A 21,392-nucleotide genomic window follows, 5' to 3' on the forward strand; every position below is an offset into this window, starting at 1 on the left:
TTTAGTACTACATGCTCTCTAACATCCATCAAATTTTCAAAAGTTACTCAGAAAACGGTAGCATATATCAATCTGAGTAAATGCTTCAATTTAGGAAGGTCACGTCAGTTATGTCATCCTCCTTCCTCTCTGCATATATAGGGTCTCTATGGACAATATTGGCTTCATTTAATTTGTGAGCAACACTCAGTCTGTTATTTCTTAACAGAGGAAAGCTTCTTTCATAGAAAACTTCCAAAGTCACAGAATTTGGCTAAAACTTCAACTTTACTTAGTTTCAGGAATTCAGGAAAAAGAAGGAAACAGGCTTGGAGAATTACCTTTCCCCCTTCTTGAAGTACTTCCACACATTCAGTCCATGGAAGACCAGTGGAAGCAGCTCTTTTTGCACAACTTTTACGGTATAAATAGTGCATTGCTGAGAACTGAATGAAGGCTCTGTTGGGTAATAAAAGCCAACAGAGCAAGCTGAGCAGCAAAAAATTTAGGAACAAATCAAATATTTGAAAATACACTTTAATTCAATCTCCTATTTATTTATTTTATTAAAAGATCAAAATCAAAATTGCCACCAGTTGAGAAAAACATGTTTTCATTCACTGAGCAATATGATTTGGAGCAAGCCAACAGCTAATAAACTATACAGTTTTCACTTACCTATGGCAGTTTCAAGCAAATCAGGCAAAGTCTGCAGATACTTTAGCTGTCCGTTGTTTGATGTCATTTCACAAAGAATGTCAAGAAGTCGAATTGTAACCAGAGCTTCCTATAAAGGAAAGCTACATTTCTGAAAATGTTTAATGAACAATATCGTAAGAATATAAAAGTTCGGCTATCTGTCAGAAGATAGAAATTCTCAGAACCTAACGGTTTGTTTGCAGATCTTCCCGATAGCCACTAAAAATTTGTATAAAGAAAGGCATCTTTCCACAAGAATATATTACATTGAAATAATTTATTTTCTACAGTCTAACAGTGTTATACGTGCCCTGAAAAATCATAGGGAAAACAAAACAGAGGCATAACAGATGTTTTTAACAAAAACACAGTAGCTTCCATAAGCAGAAAAGCAGAAAATTACTAGCTGAGAAAATTATTTCTGTATAAATGTTTTCTTTGACTTTATTCAGTAGGACCGTCCCACTTTAAAGACACAAACACCGCCTGCAAGACACCAATTTGTTATCCGCAGGAATTCTGTAAAGTTCTGTGGTCAAATGAACTTTGGCTGCGAGAATTTACATTATTCTTGGGTAAATAGGATTCGGATCACAGATACAGTATTTTGGTTAGGTATGAGACACAATCTTATTTGTGCATTATTTATTCAACTAGAGAACTATATTTTCTCACAGGCTATGTTGATGCGTGCTTAGAATGACAATCCACTACACCATAGGAGTGAATAGTAAAATTCTGAACACAATGTCCAAGAACCATATTGTGACTGCAAGAGAATTCCACACCAAGGTGTGGTATGTAAACTGAAAGTAGCCCTAAAAAGACTCACACACATACCACATTACCTATTTCTGTCTTGTTTTCTTCACATCCAGGAAAAGAATATATTTACATACAAATAGCATTATATTTTTGAATCCATATAAACAATATAGCATAATTTAAATAATCAGCAATGATGTTTAATGTTAAGGACTAAGAATATTTATATTCTTTATTTCTTCCAACAATCTTTGACAACAGAAATGGGTATAGAGGACAAACTCTAAAACTGTATTTTGACTTTCTTCCTCACATAAGTGTACAATTCAACTTGCCATGAATTAGTTCAATGAAGTGCTTTCAGTAGCACAGAAGCAGTCTTTGAATAAACTGATCATTGTACTAGAATAAAATTAGAACACCTCAACTGTATTTCAACGAAAGCAATAAGGTATTTGCATTTTTCATCTCATATTGCATTGTAACAAGACACTAGCTTAGCCAACATCCTTTTTAGCTCATACACTTAACTGAGAATTGTGCAACAAAAATTTATTACAGAATCAAAGATTAGTTCAAGTTGGCAGGGTCCTCTGCGTCCACCTGCTCCAACTCCTGCTCCAGAAAGGACAGAATGAATGTGCAGGGTACCCAGGACCAATGCCTATGCAGTCTTTCAGTATGTCCAAAAATATAAATTCAGAATCTTCTCTGGGCATAAAGTTGTACTTTAAAACAAGACTGAGCTACTTGCTTTACAACTGTAAAGCAAACAAATGCCAATGGCAGCTATAAATCACTTCAGAGGAAGATAGAACAACAGCCCTTGCTACCTATGCATAAACCAATTTCTGCCCACTTATGTGATACAAGCTCTATAGTGGCTTATACAGGGAAAAGTCACACCTTACTGATTTCTCTTTCTTAGCTTTTCCACTTTTCATTACCATGACCCAATTCCTCTCCTTCAGAAAAAGAAGAAAAAAAAAAAAAAGAAAGGAAGAGAACAAGAAGAGAACTCAAGAAGAGAACACCTTTGTTCAGAGCTTTCTCCATACTTCTCTGTACTACTTTCTCCCCTTTCCTCTTATCCCATCATCTGGCTCAGATCAACCACTGTTTCATCTGGATTTGGGAAGAGGAACAGATTGCTTAAAAAAGCACAAATGAAGACACAAATTCTTATCTACTTATGAAGCTCGAATGTACATACATTTTTGCACATACACACATACATATTTTTTCCAATCTGTATTATTTTTTCCTCTTCAGGTTTCCTTTCCTCTCCCAAAGACAATGCACCAAAGACAATGAGGTAGGATATTTCCTTATCAACTCAGAGACAAGATGCTATTCAGACTCTGAAATATTTTGAAAACTGACAGCCATCATAATTTGGATATAACCTGAGAAGTAAGCAAGGAAATTATTTTAAAGTTCTTTGAACGTGTTTTTACAGAGACCCAGAGAAGATGTTCTTTATAAAGAGATGAAACAAAACAATTCCCTAGATTTTGAATTATTTTTCACAGATAGCTGAAAACCAGTGAAAACAAATTGATGCTGAAGTCAGGCTTATAATGGAAAAGTTATTCTAAACATTGGTTTAAACACTGCAGAAGCACAGAATTAACTTTTCATTAATTTGAGAAAGCAGGTACAAGACCTAAGTTCCTTATGGAAAAAAAGCAGCATCTATATATAATAAATTAAGCAGTGGATCTGATCCTGAGACAACGCTCAGGGATTTGGGCCAGGTTAAGGACTATTCCCAGAAGGCAGTTTTCAAATGTGGCCTCCTAGTTCTGGAGGCTGTGTCAGCTTCCTAGTGCAGGCATTACCTGACAAAGGCACGTAGCCTAAGGGCCACATGGAAGGCCAGGCAGAGTTTAGCTTAACATCACAGATGTTGCCTGAAGCATTTTTAATGACAGACACTGTAGACAATTACTCTTTTTTTCTCCAGTTAAGTACAATTCCTAGTTAAAACCTAAAATATTTACCTAATCAAAGAGAAATTGGGTCCATTTTTCATCATTTCTATTAGGAAACAGTTTTATGAATTTATCTGAATTATTTCTGTACACATGGCAAGCATGTGTCATGAATAAATGTAAAAAAATAATGTACAAACAGAAACACTTAAAAAGGAAGGTATTGCCATTTATCTCACTATATTAAGCTCATTATGGCTTATTTTGTGGTCCTTAAATGAGCCTCTTATATACCATGCTTATGCGTGAAAAGGATAAAAAGTCAGTGTCAGCTGGACAATTATAATAATATTCTCAGTACTGTTGCCCCAAAAGATTCAAGCTGGACAGAGACCTCCTTCTGCTAGGCACAAACAAATGTTTTTTTCCAAGAATACTGAATACTTGGAAAGGCACCATACAGGATTAAAAAAAAAAGAATAAAAAAAAGGTGGAACTGCTTCAGTGTACTTCCTCTTACTGTAAAGCTGATACCTTCTCCAGAAATAGTTGATACCTTCTCCAGAAGTAGTTGATACCTTCTCCAGAAGTAGTCAATTAAATTCTGAAATGCAGCTTAGACTGTGCAGTCAGTAGTATTTCAGGGAAAGCACAAGAAGTGAAAACTTCTCCTTGGAAAAATAAGGAAAGGATTCCTGTGTTTTTATTCCCTATGCACAGAGCTATCAGCTCCTCCTAAGGTCATTTCAGGTGTATTTTCATAGCACTTCTCAATGTACATGTAAAATATTTGTAAAATTTAAACTAGAAAAAAATAGTAGGGAAGTACAACATTAGTGTAATAATGTAAAAGCATATAAAAATCACTATTTTCCACTTACATTACAATTACAACAGCTGTTTAGAAGTATTTCTACAAAATAAACTATTACAGCTTAATTTTGCTTAACCATGAAATACTTCCAAGTACACTCAAATTGAATAAAACTTTAATATACAACAGCAGTCCTCCGAGAAGACAGAAGCCAGCTGTGACCTCTTTTTAAACATAGCTTTTAATTATTAGGAAAATATGCTTATTGCACTTCTGAAACAAACTATAATTAATCAGTATTTGACTAAAGTGTATTTGGTTTCATAGGCTTTAAGAACTCTGTCTTGTTGTCTTATAAACACAACTCATCTTGAATTGAAGTGAAAAATTAAAAACTCTATAAACGACATCAAGAATTGAGATCAATATTACTGTCACTTCCTGCTTAGAATACAATAACCTATAGCATAACACAAAAAAGGTCTCTGCAAGATATGGTGTTAACTGTTTTCTGTGCTCCCAAAGGCATCAGTCAGGTCTTTGCGATGCTTGCTGAAAGTAAAAAGAAAAATAGGACACCAAATAATTTGAAAAGACCCTTAGATGGCCTAAATCTCCTTAGGCAAGTTGCTAGTAACTCTTGGATACTTCATAGGAAGGAAAAAAATAAGGCCATCCAGTACTCAGATCTGTATATGTGAGGCTCCCAAAGTGCAGCCCTCAAGCCACTTGTGACCCATAAAATCTTTCCTATTTAGCTTGCAAAGGGAATTTATTGTGGCCATCCTCAACAGAAACACTTCATTAAGTCTGAAGCAATAATAGATTTCTTCCAACTGGACTGGAGTTGAGGCAAGTGACTGAGGGCTCAGGAGACAGGAGTTATTTGCCACTAAGAATCCAGTAAGCTCCACAACTTGATGCTGAGAACCCAGGCTAACCTCAGGAGTGCCACCTTGTGAGAAGCATGAAGGCCCACCAAAGAGCTCCAGATCAAACAGAAACAGGGAAGAGTCATCAATTAAAGCTCTGTCTTCCACGGTGGGTCACTAAACATTTCAGACAGCAACCTTGCATTGATTACACATGCATTTCACAAACAGAACTTATGTTCCAGGTCCTGAACAGTTTAGGAACATCTGCCCAACAAGCAACCAAATACATTTCTAAACACGTAGAACCAGGGATCTTACTGACGTATTAAATACTAATTGAAACAACCATCGATTATTTAACAAAAACAAATAGGTGGCCCTAACTACAGTACTGTGAACTCCATTGCTGCTTTCCAAATACAAAGGAAGCTTGGGAATGAAGTCAAGTAGTAATTCATCACTTGACATTCTAATACTGTAACATGTTTGGTTTAATTAGTCGTACCTCATCTTCTGCATCTGCTGCAGAAGTTAGCTTGAGCACAGTTTTACATTTCTCTTGGAAACAGCCTGCAAGAAAATCAGCATGTCTCAGGAACACATTCATTTCTTCATTGGTAAATGTGTTCTTCTCACTCACTTTTGCCATTATCAGCTCCAAAAAAGTAACCCTAGAATCAGAAGATACCTTGTTAACTATATTCATTAAGCATTATAGAATTATCAGTGGAATAACTAAAGAGTTGTTTAAAATGATATAAACAATAAGCATGCTACTAACAGTGGATTTTTAAAGACCAAAGAACATTCTCAATCACTGCCTATTCACTGGTTTATTTCTACATACCATTAATTTAATTCATCCTCTAATAAATACAGTCTGGTCAGATGGTCAAGTCGATATTTTCCTCAAGCCTATTTCAATTTCTTATGTTCTAACGTAACATTACTATGCATATTATTTATGTCTAGAATTTCCACCAAAAAAAACCTTATAAACTGTTGTTAAGTAAGGCAAACAAAACAGGCTATTTGATAGCTTCCATATGGCCTCTGCCTTGCACAATCCTTCAGTAGTCTTCCTCCCCAACCCCAAACCACTTCAGAGCAGAAAAAGAGGAAATAAAAATTTGTATGTAGGTTGCTCCTACATATAAATTAGGAGGCATTAGTTTCAGAGCATCCCTCATATGTACACTGGGCTCTCTTATAATTGTCACTAGATGGATGGATTATTGTAAATGGAAGTTAATTATTCATATATGCAACGGGAGTAATTCAGCGTATTAAAACTAAGTGGATACATAATGTTGCTCCTCTACAAAATGTACTTGGATCATTTATTTTAACAATAGTAGTATTGCTTTATTTCTGATATCCCTTCACACTGTTATGGCAAAAGAGAATTTTAAGGAAAGAGAACTTCAACGAGGTAGAGGTTCTACCACAGCTTCGCTGTTAAACTGCAGCACAGGAGAGCATGGGTTAGTGGAGTTAACTGTAATTCTCTTAGTCTGAAAGAGCTCTATTTATTGAATGAATTCAACAGTAGGCCATTTTACTAAAATATTTGCAATTCAAATAGAAGGATTGACATTTACACATCTGGAGCAATTCAGATTGCTTTTTCTTTTTCGTTCTTTTTTCTTTTTTTTTTTTTAATTTACCAAGCAGATTTTCAGAAGAGGAATAAAACGTCTTTTTCTGTGGAAATAGTATGGTCACTGCTTTAATAACCTCACTCCTATTAATCAAGTAACAGTTACTCAGTTCTTGCTAAACTAAGCCCTAAATGTCATTAATATAGCTGCGTTAAACAATCGTCTGAATGATCACAAAATGCTTTTTCAATGTGGTAGCACAGAAATGTACTCAACACCTTTGCAAAAGGGTGGACTTAAGTCAGAAGTCTGTCAAAACCTGGTAAACACTCTCACAGGTTTCAATTGCAAATGTGATCTAACAACAACACAGAACAGTCATTATGTTTCTTCTACAGGTTAAAACTGGGTGCTTTCCCGTCTACAAACTACCATCAACCAACGTCCCTAGGTTTTCAGATTTGGCAGTTTAAACTAAAATCAGGTTAACTGCATTGACATTTCACTCAACCCCAAGACAGGGCTGGATTTTACCCATCTGTTTTTACCAAGTTTAGAGCATTACAAGTATATGTTGAGCTATGAAAAAAAGCTCTTCACAGGATTTAAAATTACCAGAATTACACCAATAAAATATTATCTCCTGTATAACAGGATACCAGCCAGCTACTGTTGCACCAACAACCCAAATAACCATGTTTAAAATAGACAAGAAAATCTTTTGTAAAGAAGTTAGAGGGTCACCCTATATTTGCATGAACTGTATTAGCGATACAAAATTGCTACTGCTAAGAAAATTTTTAGCATTATTCCTCCTCTTGTGATATGATCAGGTACCCTGTGAGGCCATAATCCTTCAGGAGAGAAATAGTAGTGATATTTAAAAGAAATTACATGCAGGCAGTATACGACGTTTTTCTGCTCTCTTCAGGTATTTATGTCAAGACTATTTTATTGAATTATTTTCCAGGCAGTCATTAAGGACACACCCATCTTTCTTCAGAATTTCAAGCAAGTCTGGGATTCAGCCAAAAATTCCCTGAGACCAATGGTTTTTTTCCAGATGCAAGTTCCTTTGCATTCCTTTTCTCTATTGAATCTCTCCGTTCTCTTCCAAGACTGCCTAGAACTTTTCCAAGTTAGTTCTCCCAAATAATACAATTTGCACATTTCTTTTAAACAGCCTCACAGTTGTTTAGCCATTCAGATGACAGCTAAATGCAAACAATTAACAACAAAGTGCCACAAAACATGAAAAATGCTAGCACTAGTTTTAGCATGTCTCACCATGAATTTTCCTGACATTCAATATCTGAATACAAACTTATGTGTTTATTACATTTATTTGGAAATGATCATGTCAATACATGTTATCTTCCTTTTTTTTTTTTTCCTTTAGGAAGATTCTTGTCAATCTCCTTCTGTTTTTTCCCCCATAACCAAATTTCATAATTTTCCTCCAAAATCTAATCAAATTAGTTTCATAGGTTCATAGGTACATTAGGTTGGAAAGGACCTACAAGATGATCTAGTCCAGCAAGAACTTAAAACAATTAATATAAGCATTTGGAATCATCAATAAACATGATGTTGTCTCTTGAATCTGCCAAAAAATCACAATCCTGATGTACAATTTACACCTAGAAACCCATTATTACAAAGTACAGTAAAGTTCTGTTAGGTTTGACAAAAATAGTAATGTAAATGTCATGGATTTTATTATCATTCAACAATTTTTACAGCAAATGCAAATCACTCATTCCTTCTAAAATGCCAGACCATTTTAACACTCTTTCTACGACACTGGGACACCTCTGCCCTGAAGCACTCCACTAACTGCAATGGTTCTGTAAGAAAATTAAACCCTGCCTCAAAATACTCCAATTCTTTTGATCTGAAACGATACTTGTACTTGTAAACAACTTATGTAAACATAACTGATTGTAAAATTGTAAATTCAGGATGGACTATAATCCCACAATTAACTTCAGCTATTTTGTGTCTGTAAATCTGTAAACATTACCAAGAATGAAAACCCACCACAGGATGGACATCAGCAGTCCTGTAGTAAGAAGAGGTGCCTCTTACATTACTTGAGTACCAAGTTTGTTCAGTGGATACATCATCCATCGAGAGCACTCATCCAAACTAAATCTGCTAATAGTGTGCTAAAAAATCTGCTAAGAGTGCTAAAAACATCTTAAACATTTGTTTTTTAGTTTTGTCGCTGTTGATTAACCCAGAAACCCTCTTAAAAAGGACAACAGATGTATGCATTTTGAAAGTTTTACAAGGCAATTAAGGCTATTAAGGCATAAACTTACACCGTCTACACTCATACCTAACTTGAGTAGGCTTTTTCTAAATACTTCTGTCAACTACCTGCACACATGTGCAAAGAAATCTCAAATCTGGCAAAGAATTCAAGTATCTCTAAAATCTTTTGGCTCAATACCATAACCATCTGTTTCTGCAGTAATTGCTTGCAAAGAAATAGCAGGCACATTATCTTACACTTTTCAGAGCAAGAATATCATTAAAAAAATCTGATCACGTTTTCACAGTACTTATTCCAGGCCATTTGCAAACTCAGGCATGCAACATCAAATTGCTTAAATTTGTTTGGAAATGAAAAAGAAAATTGTTCAGAAGTCAGGAATTTGTCTTTCAATTGGAAATTTAGATTCCAGAACCACTTCTACAACAAGAAGAGCTACTTTATGGCACTCATCATGGCCACAGTTATCACAAATATACTAGATTTCAATTACAGGAAATGCTCTGAATAGTGCAAATACTGCAAATAGTGCAAATACTGTGGTTATGCAACTCCATATACTTGGTTATCTAAGGCAAGTGCCAACTTTAAGAGTCACTGCTAATGTATGTATTTTCAAACTTTCTCAACATAGTTAATTCTTTTTGGTAAATATATTTAAAGTAAGCGTATTTAATGTGCATGATGGAAAACTGTAACTGAGAGGTACCATTTATTCATGAGCTCAAGCTGCCTTCTCCAGACACCTCAATACCGCATCTGTCCTTTCTCCGTTTATTTGGCTCAGTCAGCCTTACTGGACACCAACGTGGCACTCTTGCGGTGAAGGCTCCTTGTCTCGTTTCGAAACAATGAATTCCCTATGCTTCGGTTTATATCATCACTTTTTTTCTCTAGTTAATGACAGTCAAATGTGTTTATCTGAACTGGATTTGTCTTCTCATGTATCTCAAAAGAATGCATTTTTAAATATGCTAGAAAGTTCCATAGAAAGATGTTACTGCTGGGCTGTTTTGTTTTTTTTTCAACTGAGATACTACAATGTGTATTTGCATTTCTTTGACAGAAAATCAAGTGGCGTCAAATTCACAACTGATCTGTGACTTTCTTTTTGAAAAACATAGTAGAGTTCACTTGATTTGTGGACATCCTGGAACTGATAATAAATTCAGTGAAAATCCATACATCTACACTAACATATTTCCAGTCAATGAAGCTAAACACCATCTGTACGGTGCATGAAATGAGCTGAGCAGAGATCTCTCTTACAAACTGATTAGATTTACTGATGTAAAGGCAAATAAACAACCTAACCCAGTCTCGTCTGTCTTCAAGATTACAAAAACAAACAAAATTCCACTGAAAATACCCCTGAAAAGTATTAAATCTAATACAGCCTTTCCCACTAACTACACGGTTGATGAACATCTACCAGTAGGCACAGTAAGCACACACCTCATTTTCATTCCCAGTCGCTTAACCTGAAGAAAGGGGAAAGAAAGTAAATCCTCCCCTTAATCCCATATCTCACCATCAGTGCTGTTTACCTACAGATCTCAACTTATAACGTACTTCTCTTGTTCCTCAATCATCTGTCTGAACCATCATGTGTAATAACACTGGGGCTTTCGTCAGACCAAAATTACAGAAAAAAAACATAAGTCATGGGGTTTTATTTTTTTTAATGTGTTGTCTTTTACCTGCAAAAAACAACTCAGAGAACTTCCTTAGGTAAAGGAAGAAGCTATTTTGAATACATAAACATAAGATCACAAAATGTGAGAATGTTTGAATATTATTTTCAGAATTGAAAATACTAAAAAAATTAAGTAATCACAAATATCCGCACATCTTTTTTCTCGTATTTTTCATGTTCTGCCAACCAGTATTAGGCTTCCTTTTCCTTTCTTACAATTACAATGAGCACATGAACAAATGAAGACACTTCATATATTGCTGTAAAACACTGCAGGGTGTGGTGCTCTTATGAAATCAAGGCACAGGCATGAAAACTTTTTTTTTTGTTTTGTTTTGTTTAAGTATTTCTTTACCAAGTAATGGCGCCAACCTGGATTCTGCAACCCTACATAAATCACTGCCAGTTGTGGCTAAACTGTAATGTTAACCAACCAATTTAAAACCATTACTGACATAGAAACATGTATTTAGAGATTTTGTGCCAACTATGAAACCACACAGTTTTTCAATCATGTGAACAGGATACTCTATATGGAATGCTAAATACTAAAAGCCACATTGGTTTTGGGGTTACCTTTCTTGATTGCTCAGTTTGGCATAGAGGGCTTTTACCAACTCTGGACATTGCAGTAAATAGTCTGTAACAATCAAGAACCTATAGAAAAAGAAGAAAAATATTTATTACTGGTTCTTCAAAGAAAACAGCTTCCACATATACTCCAAATGGTGCTACTTAGCTTCACTTGCAGAGAACCATTTGACATACTTCTAATACTATTTTTCTAGTCATGTATTGTTCTCCCAACATTTTCCCATTTCCAAACAAATTCATAGGAAAGCTAGTTAAAATCTTTCCCCAGTTATAGAAAAGGAATGCCATAATTCCAATAATAAATGACTAATCCAATCAGCAAAAAGCCAAAGTTTAGGCTTGAATGCCATTATGCTATTCATCACAACACTGATTTTAAGCCAATCGGTCATGAAAAGTGTCTGAACAAATTCTCAATTAAATAGTAAAATAAAATCTAACAAAGCATCAAAGTAAACAGAAATGGTGTTGTCAGATGCACAGCAGCAAAATACTTTTCTTAACTTACCAACAAACATTCCCCTTCTTTAACACAAACTGAAGCCAATACCCAATTCAACTCCTTGCTCTGTAAGGGCATGAAATATGGTCTATCCTTGTACGAGTATTTATACCGATCACTTTCCAAAGTATCATTCAAAACATTAGATGCTAGACTTGTTATTTCAACCTACCTGTGTATTTTCAGCAGAATAAAAAAAAAAAAAAACCAAAACAAATTATGATGTAATGACAGTGTTATGTATTCTGCATATGTAGACAAATATTATACTATAAAGTTTTCAAACTGTGCTTATCCCAATAAAATATAAATTAATTACTGTACACATCTCAGAACATTCTCTGCTTATGAAGCTACTCTGAAAAATATATATAGTATGATGAAAGTCAAGCATTTGAAATACTCTGTCCACCTCCTGCCAACATTCCACTCTCCAAACAGCCTTTTGCTTATCAATAATCCATTACATAGCTAACAGAAAAATTAAATGGAATGCTTACAGATTTAACAAACTATTTTTAGGACAAACACTCAATAACAACTTGGGAAATAAGAGAACATGAAGTCCACAAGATTAATAGCTATTACGTTTCCAATGCTACATGTAGACTTAGTCAGCACCTGGTTCAGTTATAATAAGATGGTTTTAAATGGATAACTGTATCTATTGTATATGCACATATATAGACATTGGGAAGCATCAACTAAAAACTGGCACTTTGAGCAGTATAACACTGATCTAAGAGCTTCTCAACACAAATTTGTATGTATAGACTTCCCCACAATTACCAGCACAAATATGTATGCTGTTCTGAAAGTAATGCCTCTTATTTATTCCCATGGAACTACAACAGATACAAAGAGCACGAGACAGTATTTGGTAACACAAATGCTTATCTACAAACCACAATTTTTCAACATAGTTTCCACCTGCAGTCTTTGTCAGCAATGAACAAGAGCCTGCATTCCATTCTTGACAAAATCTGCACCAGGAGAGATGACCCACCATCACTGTCATCACTGGCCAAGATAATAAAATAGGAAGCATTACGTTTTGTGCAGCCCTTGTATATGTCAACACTAAGCAAAACAGACTGAGATGAAACACCACAATTACATCAAAACACTGACACAGCAGTCAAGGAAAATACTTCTACAGTTCTTGAACCAACAGTTCATGGCATAAAAGCAATCCACAGTTTAACCTTCAGGATGATAATTGACTGTATTTCTTAAGAATTTGAGTAGAAGCAAAGGTTTCCATTTGGAGTAATAAATGAGACAAGCAAACATACAAGCAAACGAACAAACCCCAAACCAATAACTACAGCTTTGCAGTACTGTGCTACACAGTATTGTGTATCTTCATAATGTAAAAATTTCAGTTGACAATGAAGCATGTTTAAATTCCATTTAAAGAACAATATGAAACCTGATTTTTCAATTTTGCAATTGGAACTATGAATTTATATCCTAATTTTCATGATCAATAGTACTTTAGGGAAATCTTATTGGGTACTTGTCTTGCAGTTAAAAAACCTCAATAATTATTACAAAATATATATATAATACTAATAATTGCAAATCAGTGATTACTACTGCTAAATGGAAGTTTGGTCTTTCAGTTATTATTTGGTCTACACTCTGGTATTTATTCACATGCATCTTTCACATTCTGTGGACTAGACTTCCACAACCTGTCAAGCCTGCAGTATTTTACAGGAGAAAGTTTTTGCTTATAAAGTTGCATATACTTCTCTATGTGCTTTTTCATCTTAAATTTCAAGACAATATGTAAAGCCTCAGAAATTCCCTCTGTATTTGGTTTTCTCTTTTACTTTATCAACTTTCTACATTACTGCATGGTAGAACACAATGCTAACACATTTTACAGGAGCATTAATGAGAGATGTCAACAAAAAAAAATCAGTAGTAGAATAAAGCACTTATCTCTAGATACAATGTTCCAAAATGCTGGTGATAGTTAAACAAGGGTGCAAGAAAATAAAGTTCCCATTTTCAGTCTTCAGCTCTCCTGTTTTTCATTTAGGTAGGGGAGAAGAAGGAAAGTAAGACAATCCAGAAGCTTGAAATAAGAAATACATTTGTTTTTGGATTATTGACTTAACATGGCATTTCAGATGCCCAAAAAAGGCTCTGATAATAGATCCAAATCTTTTTAGTGTCCAACATGAGAACCACTAGGATAAAATGAGGACCACTGTAATTTAGTGAAGGAATTGGTGAAAATTGAAATTGTTACACAAGCATATTTGGTTTCACTGTACCAAATGGAACGTGAGCATCAGATGAGACAAAACAGTACAAGCTACATTTGCACTCAGTATATTCCAAATGACTGCTAAAGCTTCTAAAGTCAAATTGATCATAAAATGTTAAGCTCCATATTAAGTTAACATTAGCAAGTCTAGAGAACAGCATCCTTTGTCTCGGAAGAAGAGGGAAAAAATGCATATATTTTAGCAGAATGAAGAAAAAAACATGGGAATTCCATCTGATAGCAAAGTTCTCATCTCAAAACCAAAAGAATATTTCACCATCTCAAAACAAAGCCATGCTATCCATAATACTTAATCAGAATAAAACACTAATTTTTACTTGAACAAACAAGCATGACAAATCATCCAAATTTTGAAGAAAAGAAAATTTGGGCAGCCAATCTTTTAAAGCTGTCTCACGAGTCTTTATAGGTATTAAAATAAGCAATAACAAAAAAACCGTGCTTGGCACCAGAAGACATTTGAGAAGCAGAAGTATTTTCTGGCCTTCCACAACAACAGAAGCATTCTATCTAAATCACTAAAAGAACACAAAGAATAAACAAACAAAAAAAAAAAAAATTTGGAGCACATACACTACTCAAACGGCAGCATTAAAGCACTTCTTGCTCAAAAGGAGAGTAAGGAAAAACGTTTTGATATTTAAGGCTCAATCCCAAGTATAATAATACTCTTCTCCTGAACAGAATAAAACACAACACTGAATATCCTCCCATTTTCAAAAGTCACTACTTACAATGAATGAATCCTCCTTGCACACACCATGATATGGTCCATTAAGTCAACTCTCAGGTCTACCAGACCAACTCCAAACTACCTATAATATTTTTTTTGTTTGTTCAAATGACACTGAAAGGAGATATATTTTTACTTTTGGGCAGACTTGGAATCACTTTTTTTTTCTGAAGTGCTACCAAGCAAAAAAATGGGAGATTATTAGCAGGAGAATTACTTTCTACTCCTGTCTCCGTAAAATACATAAGAAGACAGGCGCAATAAGACAAATAAACATGTGAACCTGAGCTTTGAGAGACTGAAGAAATCTGTGCCAATATGCTGCTACTGCAAATAGAAAGTAGAAGCTACTCAGATCTCTACAATTAAGGAAACTTTTCCAATTGTCAGTACTATTTAAAACCACAGTTGAACTTGGAACCTGCAACATTACTCAAACTTTCCTGGAATTAAAAATAAGAATTACCTTCTGAAGAGTAGAAGGGGGCAAGGGAAACCCTAAACTGTCAGAGAGGAGAGACAAATTTGCCAGCCCCAAAAGAAAAAAAAGTAACATTTTCTGGTTTCTGCACCACATGCATACCAATTAAGCAACAAGCAGTCTACTGAGGAGTTCCATCTTTGCCTTTAAATCTGTGCCCATGGGCAAGACTCCTTGCCACAGGAGCAACTCATTTCTGTCCACACTTCTTTCCATAAGCCAGGACAAAATAACCAAAGGCAAAAACTGGGGAGGGGTAGCCCCATATCCTAATCTTTACAGTCATCATCGAGCTGTGGTTTCAAAAAGAAAAAGTAGATGTTCAGAAAATCTTATTTCCAATGCCAAACAGCTGACCATACTCTTAATATCATTTTGCTGGGAGTCAAAAGGCGCATTATGCCTTTTATTTAAAATGGAGGATTTCTGTTCCTCGCTTTTCAGGAATCAAAAATGCAACCTGTTTTTTCATAGTAGCAACACTGCCCTGTGCATACACTTGGAAAAACTGATGACAAAGCTATACTCTCATCTCTAATGGAACCACTAAACTATTCCTAAAATAAACAGCTTCTAGACTACACATTGGTCTTGGTTAGGATAAATTATAATGTAGTTTTGTACTACTTTTTCCTAATTATTTTACAAAACACATATGTTTGCAGGTTCAATATTCTAAAATAGATATCATGTGGCATTCTATGCTGGTTTCTCTTCTAAATACAGCAGCTTCTAAACTGTGCAACACACTTCACTGCAGCTGATTAATATAAACCAAAAAGGGAGTAGATGCGGATGTGTGGGGAAACACAGAGGAATGACTTTTTAAAGGCTCCACAATTTTCCAGACCCTAAAGGCATAGGTTTCTGAAAAAAATGGCAGTACTTGGTAAGCCTTTTCATCATACTGCACACGTAACGCTAGATATTGCTTATGCTTTCTCCTTCCCTTGGAACTGCTGCAGAGGAGCCAGTTATATGGAGGATTCTTTAGATTTTGGTAGTGGCAACACTGAGGGGGAAACAAGTTTCAGTTACTGAACTGGGTGTTCCAGCTTTGTTTCCTAAGGGAAGGATCTGTCCAATTCCCAGATAGTATCCCTAGGCAAGCAACAGTTGCCAGAAGAACTCAGCACTGCAAAAAGAACATTATCTTACTCACTCGATATATTCACTTACATGCTTAAGATACGGTCAAAACAAAGTGCCAACTTTTCAGAAGTGTATTAACACACCATTATGGAGGTACACTGGGAGGATGAGGATACACAGAAAATAAAGGATTGTCTCACAGGGGCTTGCAAACCATGATCACTCCTTTGAATAGAAATGGGTGAATTACAGATGGAGAAAGTAAAACCTAAATATGAATAACACAGAAAGACTGATCACAGTTAACAGACAGTTCTATTGTCAGAGATTAAGTAAAAGGGAACTCATACTAAAAGGAAAAGAACACTCACAAGAATATGCAAACAACAGAAGAAAGAAAAAAAAAAAGAGGTTTAAATCTTTCCACTTGCAAGAGGGAATGCTAATTACACAACTGTGACCATGAGCAGAGCAAATTGGAAGTCAAAAATCACAACCAAACCCTCAAAGGGGAGCCTACATTAAATGACAAGTTCTCAGGACCAGAGGCAGGACAGAAACAGTAACTCACACACCAAACTGTAGCAGCTTAGAAGATTTTCCACCGAAGTCAGCAGGTATGTGTTCTTAGGCTAACAGCCTAGACGGTAAATGCACATTACAAAGGTCCCTGCATTTTCCAGAAAACAACTACACAGCAAAGAACTGTTAAGCAGATATGATCGCTTAATTAGCATGGCATAAATCAAACCAAAATAAAAGAAACTTACTAACTTGTTTCTGCAGAGCCAGTCTTTGCAAAGACTTATGTTTTGAATCACATTCTTTAACATCATTCTCCTCCAAACATTCTGAATACTGTAAGCTCTGAGCATTCTTTACAGGCCCAAATACAGATCCAAACATTCAGGATAAGACAGGTAAGTTTCAACAGCTTTCAGTCCATAAAACTTCTAGTTTTGTCTTGTTCTAACATTTTAGCTAAAGGCTACAAAACAAAGGGGTATACATCCAGTCAGGCTGCATTCTGAAGAATCTGTTAGAGATGCCTCCTTCAGATCACTGTTCTTGGGAGTCAGATCAGCAGCAATCTCAGAATATTGACTACTACTCAAGATTACAGGATTGCTGCCATGAAACAAGTTAAGAAGCTGCGCTGACTGAAAGTTTAGAGGCATTTCAAAAATACAGGGCCTAATAAATGTTAATTAAAGTTATTTGGAAGTAACACTCTGTATACAGTATTAAAGATGGCAAAGAAAGAAATGTTAAAAAAATATCTTGGAGCTGTTCAGAAGATCAAGCTTCTAAAAGAGAAAGAGGAGAAGGAATCAGTAAAATGCGTGAATTACATTCTGCAACTTAACAGATTTCAGAGATAGAGGAATTTCTGAAGCTTACAAGTAACCACAAGCTTAATGAAATAAGCCTTCAGATCATCTGGTATGGATAAACAGGTATGATTCTACAAGGGCATTCCTTATAGAACCAACTTATTTCTTAAATTCATTAACCATTTCTTATAACAGAGCGTGCTACAGAAAACAATAAAAAGTGCGTCACTGAGAAAGACAAATGTATCATTGTCAAGTGTGTTTCACTGAACTGTTACCTGCCTTCCTTCTAAGTTCTGAGACATTTCGTTATGCTATCAGCCTACAAAAATCTTACACAAATGCATCAGTGTTTAATCTCAAAAATCTCAATATGCTGATCCGCAAAACAAACATTTCAAGTTTTAAAAACTGCTTTCAAAAATGGATAGCTTGCTTTCCACCACTGAATAGATTCAGAAGATAATAATCTGAGTCTTCTCTCTCATAACCCACTTCTCTCAGGAAACATAACTACCAATATGCAACCCTCCAGATACTCCCTCTTTCCCAGCAGGAGATCGTTGTTTTCTACTGAATAGCTTTTGATTCAAGAAGTAGGCCAAAATTATGCCCTGCCTTCAGAGATGCTTCCTTCACTCTCCTAAATCAGAAAAGGAGTTTATTGCAGTCAATATAGGAATTGCAGGAGTTCTGCCACCAACAGCCATTTCTAGAAAAGAAAGCTACCAATAACATCTTAGAATAATCTCAGATTTTCTCTGACAAAGTCTGCCTCCTACAGAACAGTTGCATACTAGAGGTAGAGGGATTGTCAGAAGACAAATGTTGGAATTAGGTTCATCCTGAACTCTCCCTGAGGACTTTTCCAGCACGAAGATAGAAATCTACACTCTAAACATGAATGTGGTATCAAAAACTGAGTAAGAATTATCAACTGATTGAGAAAAAGATTTTAAAGATGTGCTCCCCCTGCTGTGCAGAATGCACCTGTCTCAAAGGGGGAAACGAATCCTAGCACAGGATCTAGCTGGACTCATCGAGAGAGCTTTAAACTAGCTGTGAAGGGGGAAGGGGATAAAACAGGGCTCCCCAGTAAAGAGCCTAAGGGGGCTGTGCTGGAGAAAGGGGTGAGGCAGATGTCTCATCTGAAGTGCATCTACACCAATGCACGCAGCATGGGCAACAAACAAGAGGAGTTTGAAGCCATTGTGAGGCAGGCTAACTATGACCTTGTGGCTATTACAGAAACATGGTGGGACCCCTCCCACGACTGGAGTACTGGGATTGATGGCTACAACCTCTTCAGAAGGGATAGACAGGGAAAAAAGGGTGGTGGCATAGCTCTCTATATCAAAGAGTGTTTTGATGTTGAAGAGCTTGAGGTTGGAAATGATAAAGTAGAGTGTCTATGGATAAGGAACAGGGGGATGGTCTTTAGGGGTGACATCGTGGTGGGGGTCTGTTATAGACTGCCTAGTCAGGATGAAGAGATAGATGAGGTGTTCTACAAGCAACTAGTAGATGTTGCGCGATGGCCAGCACTCGTTCTCATGGGGGACTTCAACTTCCCTGACATATGTTGGAAATACAATACTGCGCAGAGGAAGCAGTCCATGAGATTTCTAGAGTGCGTGGAAGGTAACTTCCTGACACAGCTGGTGCAAGAGCCTACCAGGGGAGGTGCCTTGCTAGACCTGCTCTTCACTAACAGAGAAGGATTAGTAAGAGATGTGAAGGTTGGGGATTGTCTTGGCCAGAGTGACCATGAAATGGTGGAGTTTGCTATTCTTGGTGATGTCAAGAGGGTGACTAGCAAAACTGCTACACTGGACTTCCGGAGGGCAGCCTTTGACCTGTTCAGGATGCTTGTTGCAAGGGTCCCTTGGGACTCGCTCCTGAGGGGTAAAGGGGTCCAGGAACCCTGGATGCTCCTCAAGATGGAAATCTTAAAGGCATAGGAGCAGGCTGTCCCAATGTCCCATACGTCGAGTCGGAGGGGAAGAAGACCAGTGTGGATGAACCAGGAACTTTTGTTGAGACTCCGGGAGAAAAACAGAGTCTATGTCCTCTGGAAGATGGGACAGGCTACTTGGGGAGACTACGGAGAACTTGCCAAGATTTGCAGGCAGAAAGTTAGAAATGCAAAAGCCCAGCTTGATCTTAGACTGGCTACTGCAGTAAAGAAGAACAGGAAATCCTTTTACAAATATATTAAAAGCAAGAGAAGAACTAAGGAGAATTTCTCTCCTTTACTTGCAGTAGGGAATGTAACCACAGAGGATAAGGAAAAGGCTGAGGTTCTCAATGCCTTTTTCACATCTGTCTTTAATAGAGCAGTTATCCTCAGGGTACTTTTCACTCTAACCTGTGCCTGGGAAGTCTGGGACGGAGCATATAATACACGCCCTGTGATCCAAGCAGAGACGGTCAGAGATCTCCTCCTCCATCTGAACTGTCACAAGTCCATGAGACCAGATGGGATCCACCCAAGGGTGCTGAGGGAGCTGGCAGAGGTGATTGCCAAGCCACTTTCTACCATCTATCAGCATTCCTGGTTATCTGGAGAGGTCCCACAAGATTGGAGGCTTGCCAACGTGACTCCCATCTACAAGAAAGGCCGTAAGGAAGACCTGGGGAACTACAGACCTGTCAGCCTGACCTCGGTATCAGGGAAAGTTATGGAGCAGATGATCTTGAGGGAGATCACACGACACGTGCGTGGCAACCAGGGGATCAGACCCAGCCAGCACGGGTTCACAAAGGGCAGGTCGTGCTTGTCCAACCTCATCTCCTTCTATGACTGGGTGACCAGACAGGTAGATGAGGGAAAGGCTGTTGATGTAGTCTACCTTGACTTCTGCAAGGCCTTTGACATCGTCTCCCACAGTAATCTCCTGAGGAAACTGGCAGCCCGTGGTGTTGACAAGTTCACTCTTCTCTGGGTGAAGAACTGGCTGGAGGGCCATGCCCAGAGGGTAGTGGTTAATGGAGTTAAGTCCAGCTGGCATCCTGTTACAAGTGGTGTCCCCCAAGGGTCGGTACTGGGCCCATCTTGTTTAATATCTTTATTGATGACCTAGACGAGGGGATTGAGTGTATCCTCAGTAAGTTTGCAGATGACACCAAGTTGGGAGGATGTGTTGATCTGTCGGAGGGTAGGGAGGCCCTTCAGAGGGATCTGGATAGGCTGAAAAGCTGGGCTGAGCTCAATGGGATGAGGTTCAATAAGGCCAAGTGCCGGGTCCTGCACTTTGGCCACAATAACCCCATGCAATGCTATGGGCTTGGGGCAGAATGGCTTGAAGAATGTAGAGAGGAAAAGGACCTGGGGGTGTTGGTTGATGCTCGGCTTAACATGAGCCGGCAGTGTGCCCAGGTGGCCAAGAAGGCCAACGGCATCCTGGCCTGTATTAGAAATAGTGTAGCCAGCAGGAGCAGGGAGGTGATCATCCCCCTGTACTCAGCTCTGGTGCGGCCGCACCTCAAGTACTGTGTTCAGTTTTGGGCCCCTCACTACAAGGAGGACATTGAGGCCTTGGAGCGTGTTCAGAGAAGGGCAACAAAACTGGTGAGGGGTCTGGAGCACAAGTCTTATGAGGAGCGGCTGAGGGAGCTGGCATTGTTTAGTCTGGAGAAGAGGAGGCTCAGGGGAGACCTTATTGCACTCTACTACTTCCTGAAGGGAGGTTGTGGTGAGGAGGGGGTGGGCC

The 21,392-nt window shown here is 37.4% G+C and overlaps 1 protein-coding gene across 3 annotated transcripts in view; it reads right to left on the reverse strand.

Moving 5' to 3' along the window:
* Nucleotides 1–21,392, reverse strand: part of ATXN10 (ataxin 10) — a 106,358-nt gene that overhangs the window by 48,534 nt on the left and 36,432 nt on the right. For 2 of the 3 annotated variants that reach the window (XM_065742392.1, XM_065742390.1), the window contains 3 exons: nucleotides 11,218–11,298; nucleotides 5,572–5,737; nucleotides 658–766 (listed from right to left, as the gene is read on the reverse strand). In XM_065742392.1, coding sequence (XP_065598464.1) covers nucleotides 658–766; nucleotides 5,572–5,737; nucleotides 11,218–11,298 — 356 coding nt within the window. The remainder of the gene's footprint in view (nucleotides 1–657; nucleotides 767–5,571; nucleotides 5,738–11,217; nucleotides 11,299–21,392) is intronic. The other variant, XM_065742391.1, reaches the window with a different exon arrangement.

Source organism: Cyrtonyx montezumae, unplaced genomic scaffold, assembly GCF_038088225.1.
Source record: "Cyrtonyx montezumae isolate F1298 unplaced genomic scaffold, pur_monq_1.0 scaffold_3, whole genome shotgun sequence".
Classification (NCBI taxonomy): domain Eukaryota; kingdom Metazoa; phylum Chordata; class Aves; order Galliformes; family Odontophoridae; genus Cyrtonyx; species Cyrtonyx montezumae.